Genomic DNA, 21,134 nt, shown 5'->3' with positions numbered 1-21,134 from the left:
GGTCTGAGGACTCTGGAGGTGGTCATGTTCAGACAAACAATATGCACAAACCAGATGATTCTAAAGTCTACTGTATATGATGGATTTCAGCAAGAGGGCGATAAGAACCTCCTAGGTTTGGGGGGATTCTTGGTCTTGACCTAAGTGCAAGTGCAAGATGAAGACAATCTGTTCCCCCTCCCCCATGTAGCTTGTATGTATTAGAAAGAAGAGGCCTATATATAGGTCATTAAAGCTCTACCTCCTTCTTCCCTCCTGAGAGAGTTCGTCTCCGTGGAGGCTTAATGGAGATCCTTTGTTGCTCCATTGGAGAAGTATAGAAAGAGCCAAGATGGCTTGGGTCCAGACACAGTGTTACCAGATAGGCTCTTGTAGCATGAACAACAGCAATACAGTCTGAAGCACGTTGGTCTCCCAGTTATCTGGAAGCAGAGGAGGACTATAAATCTTCTTGCATGCATCCACTGGCCCGGCGACAGCTTTCCTGGCTGCTCGCTCTCTGGTTCAGTTCTGTTTTCCGTGCTTGTTTAATCAGTGTTAATTTGAAATCTTTTTTTTTCTTGGACTTTGTAGCAGTTTATTGTACAGGCTTCAGATAATCATCTGTGTTCTTTATAAAACACTAAAGGATTAAAGTAGCTGAGTGTCTTTGTCTTGCCTGAAGCAGGTTTTGATTTTTCTCATTGCTTTTGAGTAGACGAATATAAATGTCATTGTTGGAAAAAGAAATAGTGATCAACCTTCAGAGATTTGTTTGTTTGCTTGTTCTTGCTAAGGGAAAAAAATAGTATGTGGGCATTATTTGTAGTGACGCAGAGAATGTTTTTTACATGGGGTGTGTGTTTGTGCGTGCACATGTGTGTACGTGTATGTGTGTGTGCATTTATTCGTTTATTTTGGAGGGAATGGTTTGTGGGTAAAGGTCAGAGGACAACTGGTATTGAACCTGCTATCATCAAGCTTGGCAGCAATTGCCACCACCTACTGGGTTGTTTCATCAGTCAGGTTCTCTCTATGTTTTTCCTTTTCTTTCACTTTTAAACTATATTTGGATCCAGGAGTTATTCTAACAGCAGTGACTAATGGGGAGAGGGCTTTATTATACAATTCTACAAGGGCTGGGCATAGTGGCATGTGTTACTCAGGTGGCAGAGACCAGCAGATCTCTTGAGTTGAAGACTAGCCTGGTCTACACAGCACTTTCTAGGACAGCCAGTACGACAAAGAGAGACCCATCCCATTAAAAAATAAATAAAAGATTCTACATTGTGAATTCCTGCTCCTTTCTGTAATCCTGGGGGACCTGTAGACTTGGCCTTTGGCCATCTGATTCCCAGTCAGCTCCTGTCACTAGAGTGTGAGTTCTCTGTCCTTCACAGCATCCGGAACATTTTAACATCAGCCCTGCACACCAAGTTGATGTTCCCAAACAAGAAGTAGGATCACACACACCTTACCCCACCTACCTGTCCATTTCAGTAGAAGGTCTTCCTGGAAGGATCATTTTTAAAAGCTCAACCACAGTGATTCATTGGCTTATAAAAGCCTCAGCAGCAGAGAAAAGGAAGGGGGACACCAAGTCCCACTCCTAAACAAGATGCTGTTTTTAACTCATAACCCCTTGGAGAGGGAAATTCCATTCTCTCCAATTGATTGACAATATATCAACAACACTCAAGGGCAGTTTCCACGTTCAGTGGTCAGCCAAGACAAAATGGACTCTGTCTGTGGTGGTTGTTATGATGTGGTATCTTGGGTTTTTTGGTATGGTGGAGTTTTGATTTGGTCTGGTCTTTTGAAAGAGAGGAGGTAGAAGGTACATGAACTTGATTGGAGATGTGGGAAAGGATATGACCAAATTTAAAATTTAAAATCAGCTCTACAGGAGGCACAGTGAAATAACAATTGAGCCAGTCTCTCAGCTGTCCAAAGGGAACCAGGGGCAACAAGGCTTGATAGTGGAGGCTCTGCATTTTTCTTGCTTACCAGGTCCTCTCTTAGCATGAAAGTGTACACACGTCTAATGATTAACAGGCTGGGGTGTGGGAAGCAGCGCTTGATAACAATATGAGGTTTGTGTCCCTCTACACGCTTGTCTAAAATATCAATATAAATAGTTTGATAAGCAACTAGAGTCTGAGATAAGCCCTTCCTTTTATTATGGCAGATAACCCAGGCTTATGGGGGTACTAGTGCCCACAACTAGTGAGATATTTTGTTCTCTAATGGGACTGATAGCTAATTAGTCCCCTTCCTGGGCTCCCCAAATGATGCCACACTATGTATGTGTCACAGATTTTTTATATATATATATATATATATATATATATATATATATATATATATATATAACAAATTGCCAGCACTTGTTACCTAGAGATAGAGAAGAACCCATCATCTTTCCCCAGCCCATTTATTCACCCTGCTCATGAAGGTGATGCCATTGAGTAGCATGATGCTAAACTCTCACAATTTCAAGATCTCCTAAAACATCACAGGGTCAATGATGAGAAACAATGCAATGGAATATTGGTGTAAAAAAATATTGGGGGCGGGGTATTCAAAGGAAGGCTCAATTGCTCAGGAAGGTTTCTGAAATTATAGTCAGTCCAGAAGTCCTTACCAAGGGAGTACAGACCTGGAGGGCCTGTGTAACCAGGGACCCCACAGTGGCTGGTGGTTTCGCCGTATGAAAAATTATCATTCATTTTACAAGGGCTAAAGGAGACACTAGCTTAGCCTGTGGAGCTGGCTACCTTAGATCCATGGGGGAAAGCCAACAGCCACGGTGGAAGTGATTCACAGGCATTTGTTCCTTTAGTTAGAAAGCATCACATGGGTTCTAGAAGATTCTTAGTTGGTCTCAAAGAAGCGATGGCACACACACAGAATATAAAACAAAAGGAACCCCCAAATGGCCAGGACTCGCCCCTTTACCATCTCTTCACTTATTTAAAAGATTTTTCCTTTTCATTTTGAATTATACATAGGCATGTCTCTGGGTCGGCATGTACACAGCAGTCCAGGTGTCCAGAGAAGCCAGAGCAGTCGGATCTTCCAAAGCTTGAGTTTCAGGCAGTTGAGCCACCTGACTTGGGTTCTGGGAATCCAGGAAGAACAGTACACGCTCTGAACTGCTTAGGCATCTCTCTAGCCCTCTTCTTTGGGGAGAGTGCAGGACCTCACTGTGTAGTTCACTATGGAGACCAGGCTGCATTCGAACTACCAGATCTGCCTCCCAAGGCATGCTTTCACATAGTAGAAATAGGTTCTTAAGCTAAAATCTTCCTTCTCCCCCGACTACGTGGACTTGGGAGGTCTGCCTGGCCTCACTTCCTGGAAGTTCTGCACAATGTTCCCCTGTGTCGTCATTGTTGGAAACACAATCTCAAATACAGGGTTTTTTGGGCTCAATAAATAACCAAAGGTTTATATCACGTTTTAAAAAAAATTACTATCGTAGACTGATAAATTTGAAATAAGATGCTGATAGCATATGAGGGAGTAATAAAACCCAGAAGAACAGCCTGCACTTTGCTCTGAAATCACCTTTAGCATCTGAGAGAGAAAACTGTAGAGTCTGCTCTGGTGCAATGACATGACTGTTGCTGGGTCATCAGGACAGAGCTCCCCACCTGCAGTCAACCAGCGGCAGAGGATAAAGTACCTAACTACTTACTGCCTCCACCCATCTCTGCCCCGCCCCGCCCTGCCCCGCCCCTCCCCTCCCCTCCCCTCCCCTCCCCTCCCCTCCCCTCCCCTCCCCTCCATGAGGTACTCAGGAGACTTGAGTGTTCCCACTGTTCTTCTCACTGTCAACTAACCCCACTGTGTGCTGGGCCAAGCAAGTGATTTCCCCAAAGACAGGGATTTGGGCAAGACTTGCTAATTCTTTTATCCCAGAGCCCTACACTTAGACACGCCAAATAATTGGCTCAAAAATAGCTATTTGGGCCTGCTTAATAGTAAAGCATTTATTTGCCTAGGGTCCTTGGTTCAAATCCTAATTACGGAATTCTTAGCAGTGCACAGTTTTTCAGCTGGAAGACTTTTGCCTGTCACCCAGCTCACTGTTAGCTTCAGTCTGTGCAGCCTGGATTTGCAAGTTGGGGGTGAGCTGGGAGTGGGGTGCTGAAGGCAGATCCCAGGGGCTTGTACTTGTTTGGCAGGGGCTTTTCCTCTGAGTTCTATCCCCAATCCACTCTTCTCTCATGAACAGACATGAGATAATATGCCTGCCTATTGTTTCCTCACTTGTTGGTGGCTTCACGTCCCCATCCACACACCCCAGATGGCTCTGTTTAGCTCAGGTTACCTTGAACTTGTTCTCTAGTCCAGGCTAGCCTGAAACTCAATTGTGCTGGCTTAGTGCTCTTAGTGCTAGAATTTATAGCATCACCGTGCCCCATTTAGAAGTGACTTTATCAGTGATATCTTCCTGTGCATGTAATAAAACTCACTTCACACATTTTAGCTGAGAAAATAAGGCTTTGTAGTGATTGGGCCTGGCTCTCACAGATGGAAAGTATAGAAGCTGTCCTTGTTCTTACCCACATCCAGTGTTTTGGCCGCGTTCACTATGTCCCAGCCCTAGGGAAATCAGGGTTGGCCACCAGCTCCTATCTATGTGTCAACTATCCAGACTCTCATTGAATCACTTTGTAAATGGGCAAGGTGGCAGAATCCTGTGTTTTTAAGCCTAGCACTCTAGGGGACAGCCACGCTACAAAGTAAGACCTTGTCTCCAGGCCAAAACCAATCAACTAATGACTTTAATAATGTGAGTTAACTAATAACTAATTCTATTTAATTGGTATAATCAGGAGAAAGAATACATCCTGGACCACATTGTACCATTTAAAAACTGAGCAGGACTCTATCAGTTCTGCTAACTTAACAAAAGCATGCTCTGTGAGTCAGAGCCACACTAATAATACACAAAAGGCTTTGTGCTGGGTAGTTACTATCTCAACTTGAGATGGGGGGGGGGGAGGGCTCCTCAACTGAGAAGGTGACTCCACGTCTGTAGGCAAGTCTCTAGTCACTCGAGTCTAGGGCATTTTCTCAATTATTGGTGTAGAAGGGGTCCCACCCCTTTGTGAGTGAGGCTACCTCCAGGCTGCTGGTCAGGGATGCTATAAGAAAGCAGGCTGAGCCAGCTGTAGGGGGCAGCCAGGAAGCAACACTCCTGTGGCATCTGCACCTATCCAGTTTGAATGCCTCAGCTTTGGACTGTGTTAGGGAACTGTAAACTGAAGTAAGGGCTTTCCCCCTGAGCTGCTTTTCGTCCTTGTGTTTTACCACAGCACAGAACCTCTGACTAAGACAGTCCTTAACCATTCCCTGACATATGCCAGGCTGCAGAGCTTCTTTCTGTGCGAGACTGGCATGTGGATCTTGCACTTGGGTACCCCAGGGCTCTGGTTGGTATACCGTGTAGTGGCAGATTGACTGTCTCCACCTTTATATCCTAGATGTGTAGATGGTGTGTGAGATAAACAGGTTTTTGTCATTCCGCAATCCTCTGGAGAGTGAGAGATGCTCGCTGTGACCAGAACTTTCATTGTCATCTTCACCATAATCCTAACCAATCCTAACCACTCTTGTTGACTGCAAGGAAAATGGCATTTAGAGGACTTGGGGGAGAATTGTGTAAATCAGAAACAAACGCACGTCATTTATATGTTTTATTTTGAGACAGTGTCTCCTATCGCCCTGACTGGCCTCATATATACTTTGTAGTCGAGGCCAGTCCCCATGTTCCAAGTGCTGGAGTCACAGGCAAGAGCAGCCTCGGTGATCTTTCTCTTAGGAGACCCACATCATTAAGAATTGTCATTAACACTCATAATCAATAGGGCCAGTTCCCCTCCCTGCAGAGATCCCTCAGGCTGCCCTGTTAGTCAGTCTTCCAGCTGCCCTGTTAGTCTTCCCCGTTTGGCAGCTTACTAAAATGTTGATTGACCTTTCTTTATGTGAGCGTGGGCTATTTAGGATCTTTCTAGCAGGGTCTGTTAAGGACCATTCAGGCACCTGGACCTCCAACAACTAAGCTCTCCTAGCTGCTGGCTAGAACAGTCCAATGGAGTGCCTTTTCCTAGCAGCTCCCTGATTAGAAGTACGTTATATTCTGAAGTGTTTGTCTACATAAAAAGTGTTCTCTAGGAGCTGCCATGTGTTTGCTGAGGATCTGTGTCAGAGTGCTCATTGGAGGGGCCACTTTGCTTATTGGTCATCTTGTGTGAAAAATTAGGCAACACCACAAAGATAGCAAACAACATGCTCCTTCTCTTTCAATTGCAGGTTGATGACCAAATGAAGCTGCTTCAAAACTGCTGGAGTGAGCTCTTGATTCTCGATCACATTTACCGGCAAGTGGCGCATGGGAAGGAAGGGACAATCTTCCTGGTTACTGGAGAGCACGTGAGTGTCCCGACTGAAACAAAACAAACAGGACAAACCCCTCATTACTAAGCTTGATCGGAGCGGCAGGAATTTTACTAGGTCAGAAGCACTCTTGTGCTTTGAAAGGGAGAAATGATGACTTGGGTCCCCAGTTCCTGCTCCAATCAGAACGTTGCAAAAGCAAACAGCTTACTGCTGCCAGTCTGCAGGATGAGGAGTCTTGTACAAGGGTCAGATCTACATTTAAATGAATCTCAGCAATTAGGACTGGCAGGTTGGGTTCCCCCCGCCCCCTTCAGCTTATGCATGAACACATCATATTTGTAGTTAGCCATTTTAGTTCCTTTATAAGCTGGAGAATCCTCCCTGTTTTGATGCTGATGCTGATGGTGATGATCATGCTAAGGATAAAACTCAGGGTCTCCTATGTTAAACATGTTCTCACCACTGTTGAGTTATCCAAGCAGCCCCAGGTCTTTGCTCCTTTGGAATGCTCTCAGAGCAATCTCTGGGAGAGAGACAAGCTCAGGAGAAGGGATGGGAGTTCTAATTTTCAAGAGCTAGTCAGTTATCTACAAAGAAAAATGGCTATAAAGTTGGGTTTGTTTCTGAATCTATAATTGTTAAACCTATAAATCTTTGTTGGTTACCCTGCTATGTGCTGGTGACTACTCAGAGCCACTGGTATATATTAGGGAGTGAAAACGGAAAAAGTTCTTTTAGAACTTAATGTTGTATCAGGAGGCTGGCAATAATAAACTAATCCACTAACCTGTGGTATATTGGAGCAAAGGGGAATTTAAACAAATATTGGCCAGCAAGCAGAGGCATGACCATATTCCTAAACACGTTTCCATGGGACCTGGGATTATACAGTGTTTGGCCTTACTGATGTGACATTTGAGTAACCCATGGAAAAGCAGAGTCTACTGTGTCACCTTGGGAAAAGGAGGACCTATGCTATACAGTGGGCTTAATTCCTACTACTTAACATTTGTATAAATTCTTCTGGACTTGTCCTCCCTTCCTTATTTATAATGAATTGATTGATAATATAAACGAGGGGGTGGGGTGGGGAGGGAATACTGTGAGTTCTTTAGTCAGTCCATTTATTTGGTCCTAGCTCTGCAGGGCACCATGACATCGTTCAGCCAGGGTGACTCTGGAACAGAGGCATTGTGATCTTTAACATCCAGCCATAAATGTTTATGTGCTGTGAAACCACAGCAGTGCATATTTGAAAATGAGAGGCTGTCTCCACACCATTCGGTGTGTTATTAATAAATCACCCTTCCCAATCAAATTAAAGGCAAGCACCATTTCAGGCTTTTGCCGACTGGATCAATTCGACCAACTCCATCACTATCTGGTCCTTGCTCTCAGCAGCTCTGGGGTATGATTTGACCATCCCAGCCCTTGCCCAGCTTGGGGTTCCATTAGAAGACACAGCTCAGGAATGAACTTGGTCTCTTTTGCTTAAATGAAAGGGGACTGTGTGTCTCACCCCAGCTCTTTGGAAATATTTCTTAACCTAGTTTATTTTGCCTCGAGTACTGCCTTAGAGTAATAGTAGTGACTGCTGAAGAGCAGAGAAAGCCCACCCCCTGCCTCTCTTGAGTTTTAAAACCAAAACAGTACAAACTGTTATTCTTGCTGTCAATCACTGTCCATCTGCACAGTGCAAGAAAATGGAAGGCGGGAACTCCCCAGCTCTTCCCCACATCTTTCCTGCAGTACAGGGGCTCCCAGTGCGCCCCAATCCCACCCCTCACCCCCCACCCTCGCCCAAGTGAACAGCATGGCGTTGGCGCTTACAAGCAAGCTTTCTCATTTATGGTAGCTATGGGAGACGGCTTTTGTCTTCTCTTGTGGAGCAGAAAAGCCCATCCCCAGGCTCCAGACTGCAGAGAAGGCCAGAGCCACACAGGTAGACTGCCGTGGCTTCCCAAGAGCAGGAGAAAATTAGGGGTTGGGATGAGGAGTGGACATGAAGACACAGAGAGAGACACAGACACACACACGGAGGGGTGTGTGTGTGTGTGTGTGTGTGTGTAAACAAATATATTAAAATAACTGGGGGTCGATGGGAAAGCTTCTTCCTCATTATGTCAACAGCCTAGTAAAATGTGGGGACAGCTTTAGGTCGGGACAGCATGTGTTTTTCTCAAGCGACAGAAGGTATTTTGAGACAAGAGTTGACTATGTAACCCTGCTAGTCTTAAAGGTGTGATCCTTGGGCTGGAGAGATGGCTCAGAGGTTAAGAGCACTGAGCTCTTCCGGAGGTCCTGAGTTCAAATCCCAGCATCCACACGGTGGTTCACAATCATCTGTAATGGGATCTGATGCCCTCTTCTGGAGCGTCTGAAAACAGCTACAGTGTACTCATACATAAAATAATAAAATCTTTTAAAAAAAAACAAACAAACAAAAAAAGAAAGGCACGCTCCTCCCATTTCAACCTCTGTACCACGCAGATTATAAGCATGTGCCTATACATGTAGGTAGATTGTGTTTTGACTATTAATATAAACTTCTTGACTTTGGTTTGGAAATTTCAAAGAGTGCATATGTATATGTGTGTCCGTGTTTATGAATGTATCTGTGTATGTACATATGTGTATATATGTATATTTCAGAACAGACTGTGTACCCTTTTTATAATTCACTAGCTACAACATCTTGAGAAAGTCATCCTATCTTTGAAGCATCAGTTTCTATGCCTGTTTGGAATTGATACCTCAATGGTCCCCACCAAACAGGCATAGAAACTGATTGGAAAATTGGAATAGTAACCACAGAAAATAGTTGTGTGTCACTGGACTAAAGAGTAAGTCTTTTAAACAAGGATGACACAGAAACATAGTGACCTATGTCCTATAGATTGTCTACAGTGTGACCTTTCACACCAGTGTGAACTTTCACACCTGGGATGGAAGTCAACTTCCATGATACATTGTAGCAAGGTCATGCTGATGTCCTGGTGAAGAATTAAGCCACGCTGTGCCAATCAAGCATGCACGGAGAAGTCTCCCATACTGCTCCATGGTTGGCACTCACCCTTAAGTGAGGAAGATGCTTTTACTCTTGGGTAAAACGTATTTCTGGTAGAGTAATAACATAAGGCAATCAAAGATGTGAGAGGGGAATTATCAGATACTGCCCTGCAGAATAGTGACAAGGAAGGCCCCTGTTCCATCTGCTCCATAACGGTAGGTAGCAGCTCTCCTTTGATGGGCTTTACAGCAAACAGCGCTGTAAAGCAAGCCCCAGAGCATTGTCAGGTCCACTGCAGGATCTTCTAGAAGAGGAATTGTCCTCCGAACAGTAAGCTGAAACAAGCCTTCTCCACCCAAGCTGCTTTTGGCAATGGTGTTTTTATCACAGTAATAGAAACCCTAAGACAAATACCAAAGCCAACATCTCAACACAAAGAGAACCGTAGACAGTGATTCTGTATTCCCTCGAAGCTGTGGTTGGTTGCCATGCATACCTCTGGGGCAGCCCGTGGACAACTACAGGCTGCAACCAACTGCTCTAGGGCCAGTGTTTGTCCTTCTTCCCACTATGTGTAGACTGCTGTGACAAAACCTGTACAGCAAAGGAGGTAGAAAAGACTGCCACCGAGGAGTGCTCTGTGGATGCAGCTTGGTGGGCAGCCTTTGACTAACAATGTGTGAAGCACGGGGCTCAATCAGCAGCGCCACAGGGAAAAAAAACAAAAAAACAAAAGAACACAGCTTTGTACTCAGTCATAGGGGACAGACAGCCGGTCCAGGCACCAGTGATAAAGCTCAGGCCTCCGTGTCCAGGCTGCTAGTAGTAGCACTGTGTTCCCTCTCTTTCTCCTTCCCTCCCTCCCCTCCCTCTCCTTCTTTCACCCTCCCTCCCTCCCTCCTCCCTTCCTTCTCCTTTTAATTCATTTCTTGTTTTTTAAATTTTATCTGCATTGGTATTTTGCTTTTTGCTGGCACACATGTCTGTGTGAGAATGTCAGATCCTCTGAAAGTGCAGTTGAGGGCCACCATGCAGGTGCTGGGAATTGAACCTGGGTCCCCTGGAGGAACAGCCAGTGCTCTTGACCAAGCAACCGTCTCTCCAGCTCCTCACACCAAGGTCTTTAAATTAACTCCACAGAGTTTGATATCCCATTTTAAACTTATGTTTTATTGTGTGTTGGTTTTTTATTTTTTCTTTTTTTCTAATTTATATACAAGATCTCAGTACACAACCCCAGCTTGTTGTACAGACCAGACTAGTCTGGAATTCACAGATCTACCTGCATCGGTAGAGTCCAAAGGCATGCACCACCATGCCCAGTCACTTGTGAGTTTTCATTTAGCACTGATATAATAAATGTAGATTAAATAACACTGAGGCAAAAAATAAAATAATATTCAGGCATGGCAAAGCAGTGTATTTAGTTAGTATCTTATTTATGGCAGCTAATTATTTTTAATCTACTATTTTAAAAGCTATAAATACACATGCATATATACCTGTGTGTATATCAAATACCAATAGAGTACTTGACATGAGGGCAGATTTTAGTATTTGCATATTGTACCTAATTAACAGCCACTGTAACATTATCGTACGGGAACGATGTACTGTCAACCTATTACCTTTTATTATTGTGCACTGTTTTAAAATGACAAGAGCCTTACACTATCCAAGCCATCAAAAATTTGGACATTAGGACTAAAAGCAATTTAGCTTGAATTATCTCTGTATCTTCATGATGAATGAAATTTATCCAAAGAGGACACTGGCTTAGAGATGGTCTCTTCAGTCTCCCCCTTGAGTTTAATGGCCGAAAGATTACATGTAAGAGAGCAATCAATTAATTTTACTAAGTACATAAAAGACAAGGCCAGCTGCTCCTGAAATGAGCACAAACTCTGCACCCAACAATGAAAATATTTTAATTATGTTTGCAATAAAATGTAAGGAAGTTGCAGGTCTGTGATGTATCAGAAGCGAGTCATCCATCCTCCTTCAGAACTGTGCAATTTGATAAATTATCCTTGGAAGAAATGTTGCCAGACACCCCCCCCCCCCGTCTAATAAGCATATTTGAGCTTTCAAATTAGAATGTAATACATGTGGTGTGACGCCAGTTGATTCCTTGAGGTCTGTCTTACTACAGGTGTCTCAGTGAATGGATAACTCTGGCAAGCAAGCAGTTCCTTCAATAGAAGTGGTTATGTTTTGAGAATGAACCTCAGCTATTAAAAGTTACACGATCTGTTGAAAGTTCACACACATCTAGTTTAACTAACCTCGTCTAAATAGTAAAATTTTACTACAGTGTACTTGTGTGTATTACGCAGTACCCACAGTGTACATTCAGTTGGCACCAAACTTGAATTATAGTATTACGTGCCTTATTTAAAGATGAGGACACTCAGGGCGGAGATGGTATCTGACTGTGTATGTAAGGGTCAGTATTTAACCCATGTCATCCTTAGTCCCTATGCTTGTCACCTCACTGGGCCTTCCTGCTGTCATTCCCACTGAGCCCATTTGATCTGCAGAATTTCTCTCAAATCTGAATACCTCTTATCTGAAAATGCTTGGTGTTAAAGTGCTTCAGATTATGGGTCTCAGGGAGTTACATACTTAGAGTGAGATTGCTAAGAGTTAAAGCCAATTCTAAATCTGCACTTAATTTAAGTTACACACACAAACACACACACACACACACCTCCCAGAGGAAATCTTGTCGCATATAAAACTTGTGCCTAACAAGACTGAGGGCATTTCAGGTCTCAAGGTTTTGGTTTGGTTTGGTTCTCTTTTCTGACACAGGGTCTCCTGTAGCCCAGAGAGGGCTCAACTTCACTAAGTATCCAAAGCTGCCCTTGAACTAAGATTGTTTCTTCTGCCTCATGCATCAAATGATCTGAGCTTTCAGGGTCTGAGCCACCAGACTTGATTACCCACTCTGTTCCCATAGCAACGGTACTGATATTTATTTTTGTTTGTTGCAGTCCCACTAAGTTTCCTTGGTTGGTCTAGAACTCACTGTATAGTTCAGGCTGTGATCCCAAGTTTGTGACAATCCTCCTGTCTAGTTGTGTAGTCTAGTTTGATACAAGCTAAACCCACCTCTAAGAAAGGTCAGTTTGAGAAACTGCTTCTGTCAAATTGGCTGTGTCTGTGGGGTATTTTCTTGATTACTGGTTGACGTTAGCCCCGCCCACTGTGGGCGGCACCGCCCGTAACTAGGTGGTTACCGAGCTCAGTGAGCCAGTTGCATTTTTAGTTTCTGCTTCTCTTCCTACCTTGGCTTCCCTCCACAATGGACCATAACTTGTAAGCCAAATAACCCCTTTCCTAGGGTTTGATTGGTGGGGTTTGAGTGTCTGTGCTATCATACTTTGGAGAACTTCATTGACATAGGAACCTCTCCCGTTAATAATAGTGACAAAAACCCTGCCTTGATGTCACTCTGCAAGTCTGAAGTGCCCATACTGTGCTCTGTATCCTCCCCTTGATGATCCCCTGCCCCAGGGTTCACGCTGCCCGCAGACTGACCCTTCCATACAGTCTTGAAAGAGAATCTGAAAGAGCTCATAGACTGTTTGATTATTAAATTACATGGGCAGGTGCCTGCCCAGGGGTAGGTACAGAACAGTAGGAAAGCACCAGGCTTGAAGCAGGCGTTTCACCGGGCTGCACATCAATGGTGACTTTTCCTGCGTAGTTGACTCTCTCTGTAAGTTGATTGACACCTTGGGGGGGGGGGTGTCTCCTTCCACTGATTCTTAATTTTCCCACCCTTGAAAACGGCTCTTTTACACCCAGTATTCTCTAGTTAAAGCTGAAAACTCAACTCATCATATTTACACAATATAAGGGGGGGAAAAAGATCTATTCCGTCCTGTTTTTAATTGCAGATTCTACTCAAGGGACTAGTTCTCATGCGTAGGAGGCAGCCCTGTGCCTTCTCCTAGCGAAACAAGTGCAGTCAATTATGGTAATGAAATGTCAATAAATATAAAAATTTAATACTGTCTGCTCTGGGTGAGTGGCAGATGAGGACTTGCCTCCCAGACAAATTTGCTGCTCATGCAAAAATTAAATGCACCTAAAAGAGCATCGGGTTGCCTGAGAATTCTCCAGAAAGACAAAGCTGCGAGTGCCAGCTATTGAGTGGGTCTTCCCAGGCTGGAACCCGAGGGGCGAAGCCAGGACTGCCATGGACGGCCACCCGAACGTCTTGTTATTATAAATCGAACATCTTATGCCCTTATGAATAATAACGATGGGGGCCTCTCATTGCATTTTACAAAATGAATATAGAAGTAAGACTTTCGGGGTTGTTTTCCAAACCAAGAAATTATTCTGCATAAAAATTAGGACATGTGTCAAGGGGGAGGGGGAGGTGGTAATCAATTCGATAGAATCTAATGTAACCATCTCAAACTAACAGCCTCACATCAGCCTCTGAGGAAGGGGACCTGCTACTAGTTTTAGAGTCAAGCATGTTGACACCAGAGAAGTTGAATTGGGAGGGGTGATGAGCTAGAGGCCAGCTTGGGCTATACAGTGTCACTCTTGTTTCTAAAACAGAACCCTTAATCACCACACCACAATACTTTAATCATCTGCAAGCAAGCCGTCTTGATCCATGAGTATATTAAGATGTCTCACCATGGCAGTTAAGACGTTTCATAACCATTATTTCCTCATATATTGGTTTATGTTATTGTGTCCATGTAGAATTATTATGTAGCCCATTTCTTGTGGGTAGCATATTGTGGTCTCAACTAAATCTTCAGAATTTAAGTGATCACCCTGCATGAAAATATTTTTACTGCGGAAAAGCAGGTATAGAAACTTGTAAAAGAAAGGCAACAGAAACTAGCCGCTAGGAAAGTCATTAATATGATTTGGATTTTTATCAGCATCATTGGGAAGCCCTTTACAGAAGGTATCACAAACTGCTTTCAGGAGCAAAGCTCTCCCTAGCTGGACTGGTAAGCTGTTGTCAACTTGAGCCCCCAGTAGGAAACAGAACGTCAACTGACGAACTGGCACTGTCAGACTGGCCTGTGGCCTCTGTGTTGGAAATCTACACTACAGCCTCATTCTACCCACAATCCTAGTGAGCCCTGGGGAACTTTGAGCTGCTGGTTCTGTTGGTGGTCACAGCCGTGATTCTGTGTTGCAGGTGGACTACTCCACCATCATCTCACACACCGAAGTTGCGTTCAACAACCTCCTGAGTCTCGCACAGGAGCTGGTGGTGAAGCTCCGTTCCCTCCAGTTCGATCAGCGGGAGTTTGTATGTCTCAAGTTCCTGGTGTTGTTCAGCTCAGGTAAGTGAAGACTGTTCTCATAGTCCATTACACAGACATTATTTTCAAATACCAAACATTTTGTCTTGGTGTTACAAGGATAATGGATTTCCTTCCAAGGATTTTTAGATGTGAACGTGCCTTCACATGTATTCTTTCTCCAATCTTAGCCCTTTAGCAGATGGGTGGGGTGTAGAACAGGAGTTGTTCATTTGGATCGAGTATTGTTCTTTCCTCTCTGGTGGTCCGGTAAGCAAGGGACAGGAAGCAAGAACAGCAGGCACAGTGGTGACATAGGTACCAAGGTGGAGCCATCATTCTGCCGTTCATATTTGTATGAGTCTTTTCTGTTTTGTAGTCTAGCTTCTGTGTTTGTTCTTCTAAAATGGGGCTGGTAATTTTTGTGTTTTCAAACTCTTATTAGGATTAGCTGGGGAATGTTTATAATGAGACGTGCCACTCTGCACATTTAACCAATGGTGGCTGTCAAGAGGAAAGATGCTCCTTCAGCAAGGGTTCGGAGTAGGAAGATAACTAAGCAAGACAGATTAGCTAAATCAAGGTTCTCAGTGAGCCAGTTGAGAAAAATCACCTCTGCTTGGAATAAAAAAGGGATTAAGGAGATGGATTTTTATCGACTTCAAAGGAACAGATTTTTCAGCCTGTCCCTTAGTTGATTTCTGTATTTTGTTGGCCTAACAAAGCCAACTTAAATAAACTTTTTTGCCAAGTCTGTTCATTCCTCATTGGAAGAAGGGCCGAGGGAGGCAACTTCCCTTGAACAAAAATAATGGAAGAAACCAGACTTACCAGCATATGGTTTTTCTTTAGTCTTCAGTTACAAGATAGTTCTGAATTCATATCCAAAGAAATAAAACAAGAAAACAATCTGCAGAGTGAAACAGATGTGTCTGCTTTCCAAATTAGGCACCGTGGTTCCAGAATTCCTCTTGATAGCGCCACACAACTGTTGTTAATATAGGGATGGCTTCAAGTCTTAAGAGGAGACTTAAGTCTTTTTCTCATGCAGTCAGTGGTGGAAGGGAAGTGGCGGTTTGCGTGTTTTGGAAAGTGTGATGGATAGAAAGAAATATTAGTGTGAGTGTAAAAAGACATCTGTTTCATAGATGGAGCGCTCAAAGGTTTCCAGTGCCAGGAGTGCCCTGAGTGCTTTCTATATTAACCACAACAAACAGAAACATTCCATTCAAGGAAGACTGTATCTATTACACAAGAACAGTATGTGGATCGCCAAGTGAAAGGCTTGCTGTGACCCCCACAGATCATTCTGCCATGTGGCAAGATCTCTGTGTTTTCAACTGATGGGAAGTATAGATAGGCACGTGCATGTGATTAACTTACCACCTCTTCCTGAGGGAATCCTAAGCTCTTAGCCCAGTAGTTATTTTAAACCAGTAGAGAGAGACTACATGTGATGATGGTGTACATGTAAGACATGATATGACTTAAAGGATTTTTTTTAATATTCATGTGTTTTATCTTATGTGGGTGAGTATTTTGCCTACATGAATGTATGTGGGCCACATGCATACCCAGGGAGGTCAGAGGAGGGCATGCAATTGTCTGGAACTAAAGTTACAGATGGTTGTGAACTGCCATGTGGGTGCTGGGAATCGAACCTTGGTCCTCAGAAAGAGAAGCAAGTGCCACCTCTACCCCTGATTTCCATTACTTTCATCTTGCCTTCACTGTTCTCACTTCACTGTATTTTATTCTCTGCCGGGGCCGGAGGAGGCAGTGTAGCTTAACCACCTTCGAACTTTGAACCTTTCAACTGATCTCCTGAGGGACAGTGTCAGTCAGAGGCACTGTCACTTCCTTGTTCGGTGGCTTCTGGAGAAGCAAGTGCTGGGGAAGAGCCAGCCTAAGTTATCTGTTGAAAACTTGTGTGCTTACTGGCTTAACAGGAAAGAGAAATAAGGCCTTACGATCGATCATAGGTAAAATAAATGCAGGTCAAAAGTTTTCGTTTTTAAAGAAGTAGTAAAAATGTAATCAGCAGTAAAATTCAGGTGGTTTCCAATTTATGAGTGGAAAACTTTCTTCATTAATTTTCTCCAAGGAAACAATGGATAATCCGTTTTTTTTTCAACCACATTGTACACTAGAGTAGCTGGTCTACTTTAGATCCCTAATAACTGTTCCACTGTGACTGAGAAGGAAATTGTACAGTGCCGCTGTGAAACCCCAGGCTTTTGCCCAGCGAGGTGTTCCTTCTCAAGCCCTCAGAAACTCTGAGCCCTCTACACTTGAACCAAATGCATTCAGATCCCAGCTCTCTCCGCCCAGCGTTGCCTTCTGTCATCCTGACAAATAGATGTTGTAGTAGAGTGGTTGGAGGCCAGAGACTGTGTTGAAGGGGTAGTTGTTTTTGCAGTCTCACATGAGAGACAGCATTGCCCTTTTCCTCATAGACTCTGAGAGAAGATATGGTTGTATGCGCATACAGCATCTTGAGCCAAAAGAGCAGCCAGTGCTGAAGTTCAAAGGAAAGGTAGGGCAAGATGAGTTGGAGGGACAGGAAGGGATGAAGCAGGAGACCAGTTGAAAGTAGGCAAGAGCCTAGCCTTAGAGAAGGGCGGGCCTTGGACCATCCAGCAACCCCAACGTAGCACTGGGCATACAGTATAAAAGAAGGATGTGCCCTGACTCATCACAGCAAGGACTGTAGCATTAAGGCAGGCTGGCCAGCTTACGTTCATGTGACTCTGCGGTGGTAACATGGGAAGAAGCAATTTTTGTACGAAGAGGTTGCCAAGCCGTAACTGAGTTAGAAAGCAGCAACCTACAAAGACCTCAGGGTTTCTGTTTTGTTTGGTTTTGATTTTTTGGTACTTAGTTAAGAAAGGCTGTTGAAATAGTAGTTGACAAGTTTAGTCAAAGCAGGTTCCAGAGACAGTCACTCCTGCCAACTAGTCACTCACAAAATAAAAACACCCGACTAAAACATTTCAGGACCACCAATCAAATCCACGAATATTGGTCTATCTGGTCAAGAAAAGAGTTAAAACTGAAAACTCCCAAGTCTTTCAATGTCTTTGTTTGTGACCTAAAGCAGACCCTAAGGATCACTCTCTTCTAGTTGTAATGTGTTCCTTAAATTCTGCTAAACTGGGGATGGGAGTGTAAATTAGTTGAGGCCTTGCCTTGCCTTGCCTTGCCTTGCCCAAGGCCCATTGATGTTCTCACAGAAAAGAGATGTCCCGAGTTGGCTATGCATTTTCATGTTTATGTGTTGGTTTATTATGCTCTTACTTCTTTTTCCTTTCAAGGCGTTACTGTAAGCAATCAGTGTAGAAGTGAATTTTACAGAGGAAGAAGTGTAGGTGCTAATAATAATAGCCTCACCATCGTGTTGGGTCCAGTGTAGATGAGTAAGATTCCCGCAGAGTGTATGTGAGGACTGTTGATGTGCGTTGTGTGCTCGGTGCAGTGAGTCCCTAAAGAAATTGTTCCAGCTAAGATGCTACTTTGGGTCATAGATTTTCTTAGCCTGAAGACTGGGTGGCTAGATGCTGCTGTAACTTTGTATCACTCTCCCTGAGTGAGCAGCCCTGGTTTATTGTAAACCACTGTCTTTTCTGATCAGACACTAGTTCTGGAGGTCTTTGTAACATTTATTTATCTCATTACAGTTATTCTCATAGAGGGGAAATAGCCACGTCTAAGCAGTGGCTAACTGTCAACTCAAGTCTCTTTAAGTAGCCCACAAAAAGGATGGGCCTCCTTTTCAGTGGCTTCTGTGCTATGGAATTCAGCTCTGCAAGTGAAGGCTCCATTGAGGTTAAAATTAATGCTTTTTTTTTTTTCACACATATACAAGCTTCAAGCACATAGCTATGTACATAGTAGGGATCTACAAAATGTTTACTGATAAAATACATGAAAAAAATAGACATACTTTGTGTTAAACTCAAAGCCTTTGACAAAGTAATTATAGTGAGAAATTGAGAAGTTAATTTAGCCAAAAGGAGCGTTTCAAACAAACCTCCAAGATTGGACTAATTCTTCTGTTCACCAAGTTTATTAGCGATGTTATTGATAAGCTCTCTGAGGTGCAAAGATTTAAAGGAATATTGGTGACTAAAAAATGTATACATACTTCTGTAAATGAGTGAATAATGACTTTCAGGCCAGGTTAGGGAAAATTGTTAAGGAAACTCTGGCAGTTCTTCCCTGGTGCTAATGGAATACTACGTCCCATAAAACACACGGGAAAATATCCCATTTTGTATTCACGTCCTCTAGCTCCTCACTTCATCCCAAATTATAGAGCCAACAACCCGAGAGACACCCTAGGTGAGATAGGTCTGGTCATCTCCGGGAACAACACAGGTGGTTCATGGAGAGAAGCCACTGTGCATCCCTTGCCTTTCCTGGCTGCTGCTCGAGTCCTCTCTGGAGGATCACCAGAGGTGCAGAGGGGACAAGGGAAGAACCTTGTGTACTGTAGAGTGGTTTGCTTTAACCCCAGGTCTGGTCCATGGTTTCTGAATACCGCTACTTTATCCTGAAGGCATCCTCGTTGTATCCAGACAATCTCTGCAGGATCTGAGAATAAATGATATTATCGGTATGACTTAGTCAAAAACGAACCTTGTGATGTTGAAGGATCTTTAAAATCCTAAAGCGGCATTGTAAGGCTGAGCAGAGAGCATTTTTTACCTTGTCTGCTGTGGCTCCTTGACACTGCCCCCGTCTAGAGCAGACAAAGGTGGCTGTATGGTGAAGCTGGACTTTTTATCTACCCAGTCTGTATGTTTTGAAGTCATATACGATATATATTTTGCTTCTTGCATTCTACCTGACAGATATGGGTTTTTAATAAATATTTATTGCCTTTCCTCCCAATCTCGGGATCTGAAGAAAGTGTAATGGGATATGAGATAATAGTTTAAAATAATAATTTAAAAAACACAGCTTAAGATTTGGAGAAAGATAGCCTAGAAGGTTGACCCTGTGTCATGCCTTATTTTAGAAAATAAGGGCATATCTTTACATTATGAACAGAGTTTAAGGAAAATGGAGACTGGAGAGAGTCCTTTTCCTTTAAGAAGAAAATCCTATGTGGAACCTATGAGCATTAGGGCACTAGGAGACAATATACCGCAGGCTGCCACAGAAGAGTCACAGTCACCTTCTGTGACGCTAACAGGAAACATCTTTATGGACATCTGTAATTTCATGGTTTTTGGTTTGTTTGTTGGTTTGTTTTGTTGGTTTGTTTTGTTCTTTTGGGTTTCTTTTTTGTTTTTTGTTTGTTTGTTTGTTTTGTTTTGTTTTTGAGGCAGGGTTTCTCTGTGTGGCAACAGTTCCAACTTTCCTGGACTCACTTTGTAGACTCCTCAAACCTGCCTCTGCTGGGATTAAAGGCACAAGCCAGCACATTCAGCCTAGTTTTAGGGTTTGGGGTCTTACTATGTAGCTCTGGCTGTTCTGGACCATGCTATATAGACCAGGCTGGCCTCGAACTAAGAGATCTGCCTACCTCTGCTTCCCAGGTACTGGGATTAAAGATGTATCTAGCTAATTTAACATCTTCCGTACAATATGGGAGCCAGATCTGAAGCCAACATCTCCCAGGGCCAGTGAGTGCCCCTCTGTTTCAGGCACCGGCCTTTGTAGAGTAATTGAAGAAGGTGGTCTAGAAGATTAAGACCAATAGGGACTTGCTCGGCATATGTCTGCTGTAGCTATCACAGATCCTAAATAGCCATTGCTGAGTATTATGGGTAGACTTCCACTTCTATACTCCCCTGCCTCCACTTCAGATCCCACAACCTGAATGGAGCTGCCCAGGTCTCTGAAACAGCAGAGTGAGATTAATTAAACCAATGCAGTGTAAATTCTATATAAATAACTACTGTGTTGTCGAAGGGAATGACAATGATCAATGTGTTCATGAGGGTGTAGATAGTGTTGATTTCTCTTTGTTTCTAAATTGTAAGAGTTGTTGTTGGTACTATGGAACTCAGAGCTCCAGTGCACTTGCAGATAGCATTTGACCCTTCTTAATAGTTTTCCATCACCAAGAAAAATTTGACACTTTCTTGAAGCCTTTGGCAGCCGTCTGGATATATGTGTGATGATCTATTTTAATTTAATTTAGCACTAACATCAAACTCTTACCTCTGCCACCTGAGTGCTGGTGGGACTAAGGTATGTGCCACTACTGCCCAGCTGATAAACTGTTTTAAGGAAACCATTTAATGGCCATTCTCTGCTTCTGCTCATAACTAGTTGTAAAAATCGCAAAGTAAGCCAGGTGTGGTCTTGCCAGCCCATAAGCCCAGCTAGCTGTTTAGGAGGCTCAAGTTCATGGTGTTCCTGGCCTGTAAATTTAAGTTCTAAGCCAGCCTGAGGAAGTTAATGAGATTCTGTCTCAATTTAAAACGAAATCCTTT

The 21,134-nt window shown here is 43.4% G+C and overlaps 1 protein-coding gene across 5 annotated transcripts in view; it reads left to right on the top strand.

The window, feature by feature from the left end:
- The window catches only part of Nr5a2 (nuclear receptor subfamily 5 group A member 2), a 124,693-nt gene that overhangs the window by 72,070 nt on the left and 31,489 nt on the right, over positions 1-21,134 (top strand). For all 5 annotated transcript variants that reach the window (XM_021155841.3, XM_021155832.3, XM_021155849.3 and 2 more), the window contains 2 exons: positions 6,304-6,423; positions 14,583-14,730. In XM_021155841.3, coding sequence (XP_021011500.2) covers positions 6,304-6,423; positions 14,583-14,730 — 268 coding nt within the window. The remainder of the gene's footprint in view (positions 1-6,303; positions 6,424-14,582; positions 14,731-21,134) is intronic.

This window comes from Mus caroli, unplaced genomic scaffold, assembly GCF_978045245.1.
Source record: "Mus caroli unplaced genomic scaffold, Mus_caroli_1 scaffold_1, whole genome shotgun sequence".
In the NCBI taxonomy this organism is placed as follows: Eukaryota; Metazoa; Chordata; class Mammalia; order Rodentia; family Muridae; genus Mus; species Mus caroli.
This window is presented reverse-complemented; position numbering and strand designations above follow the sequence as displayed.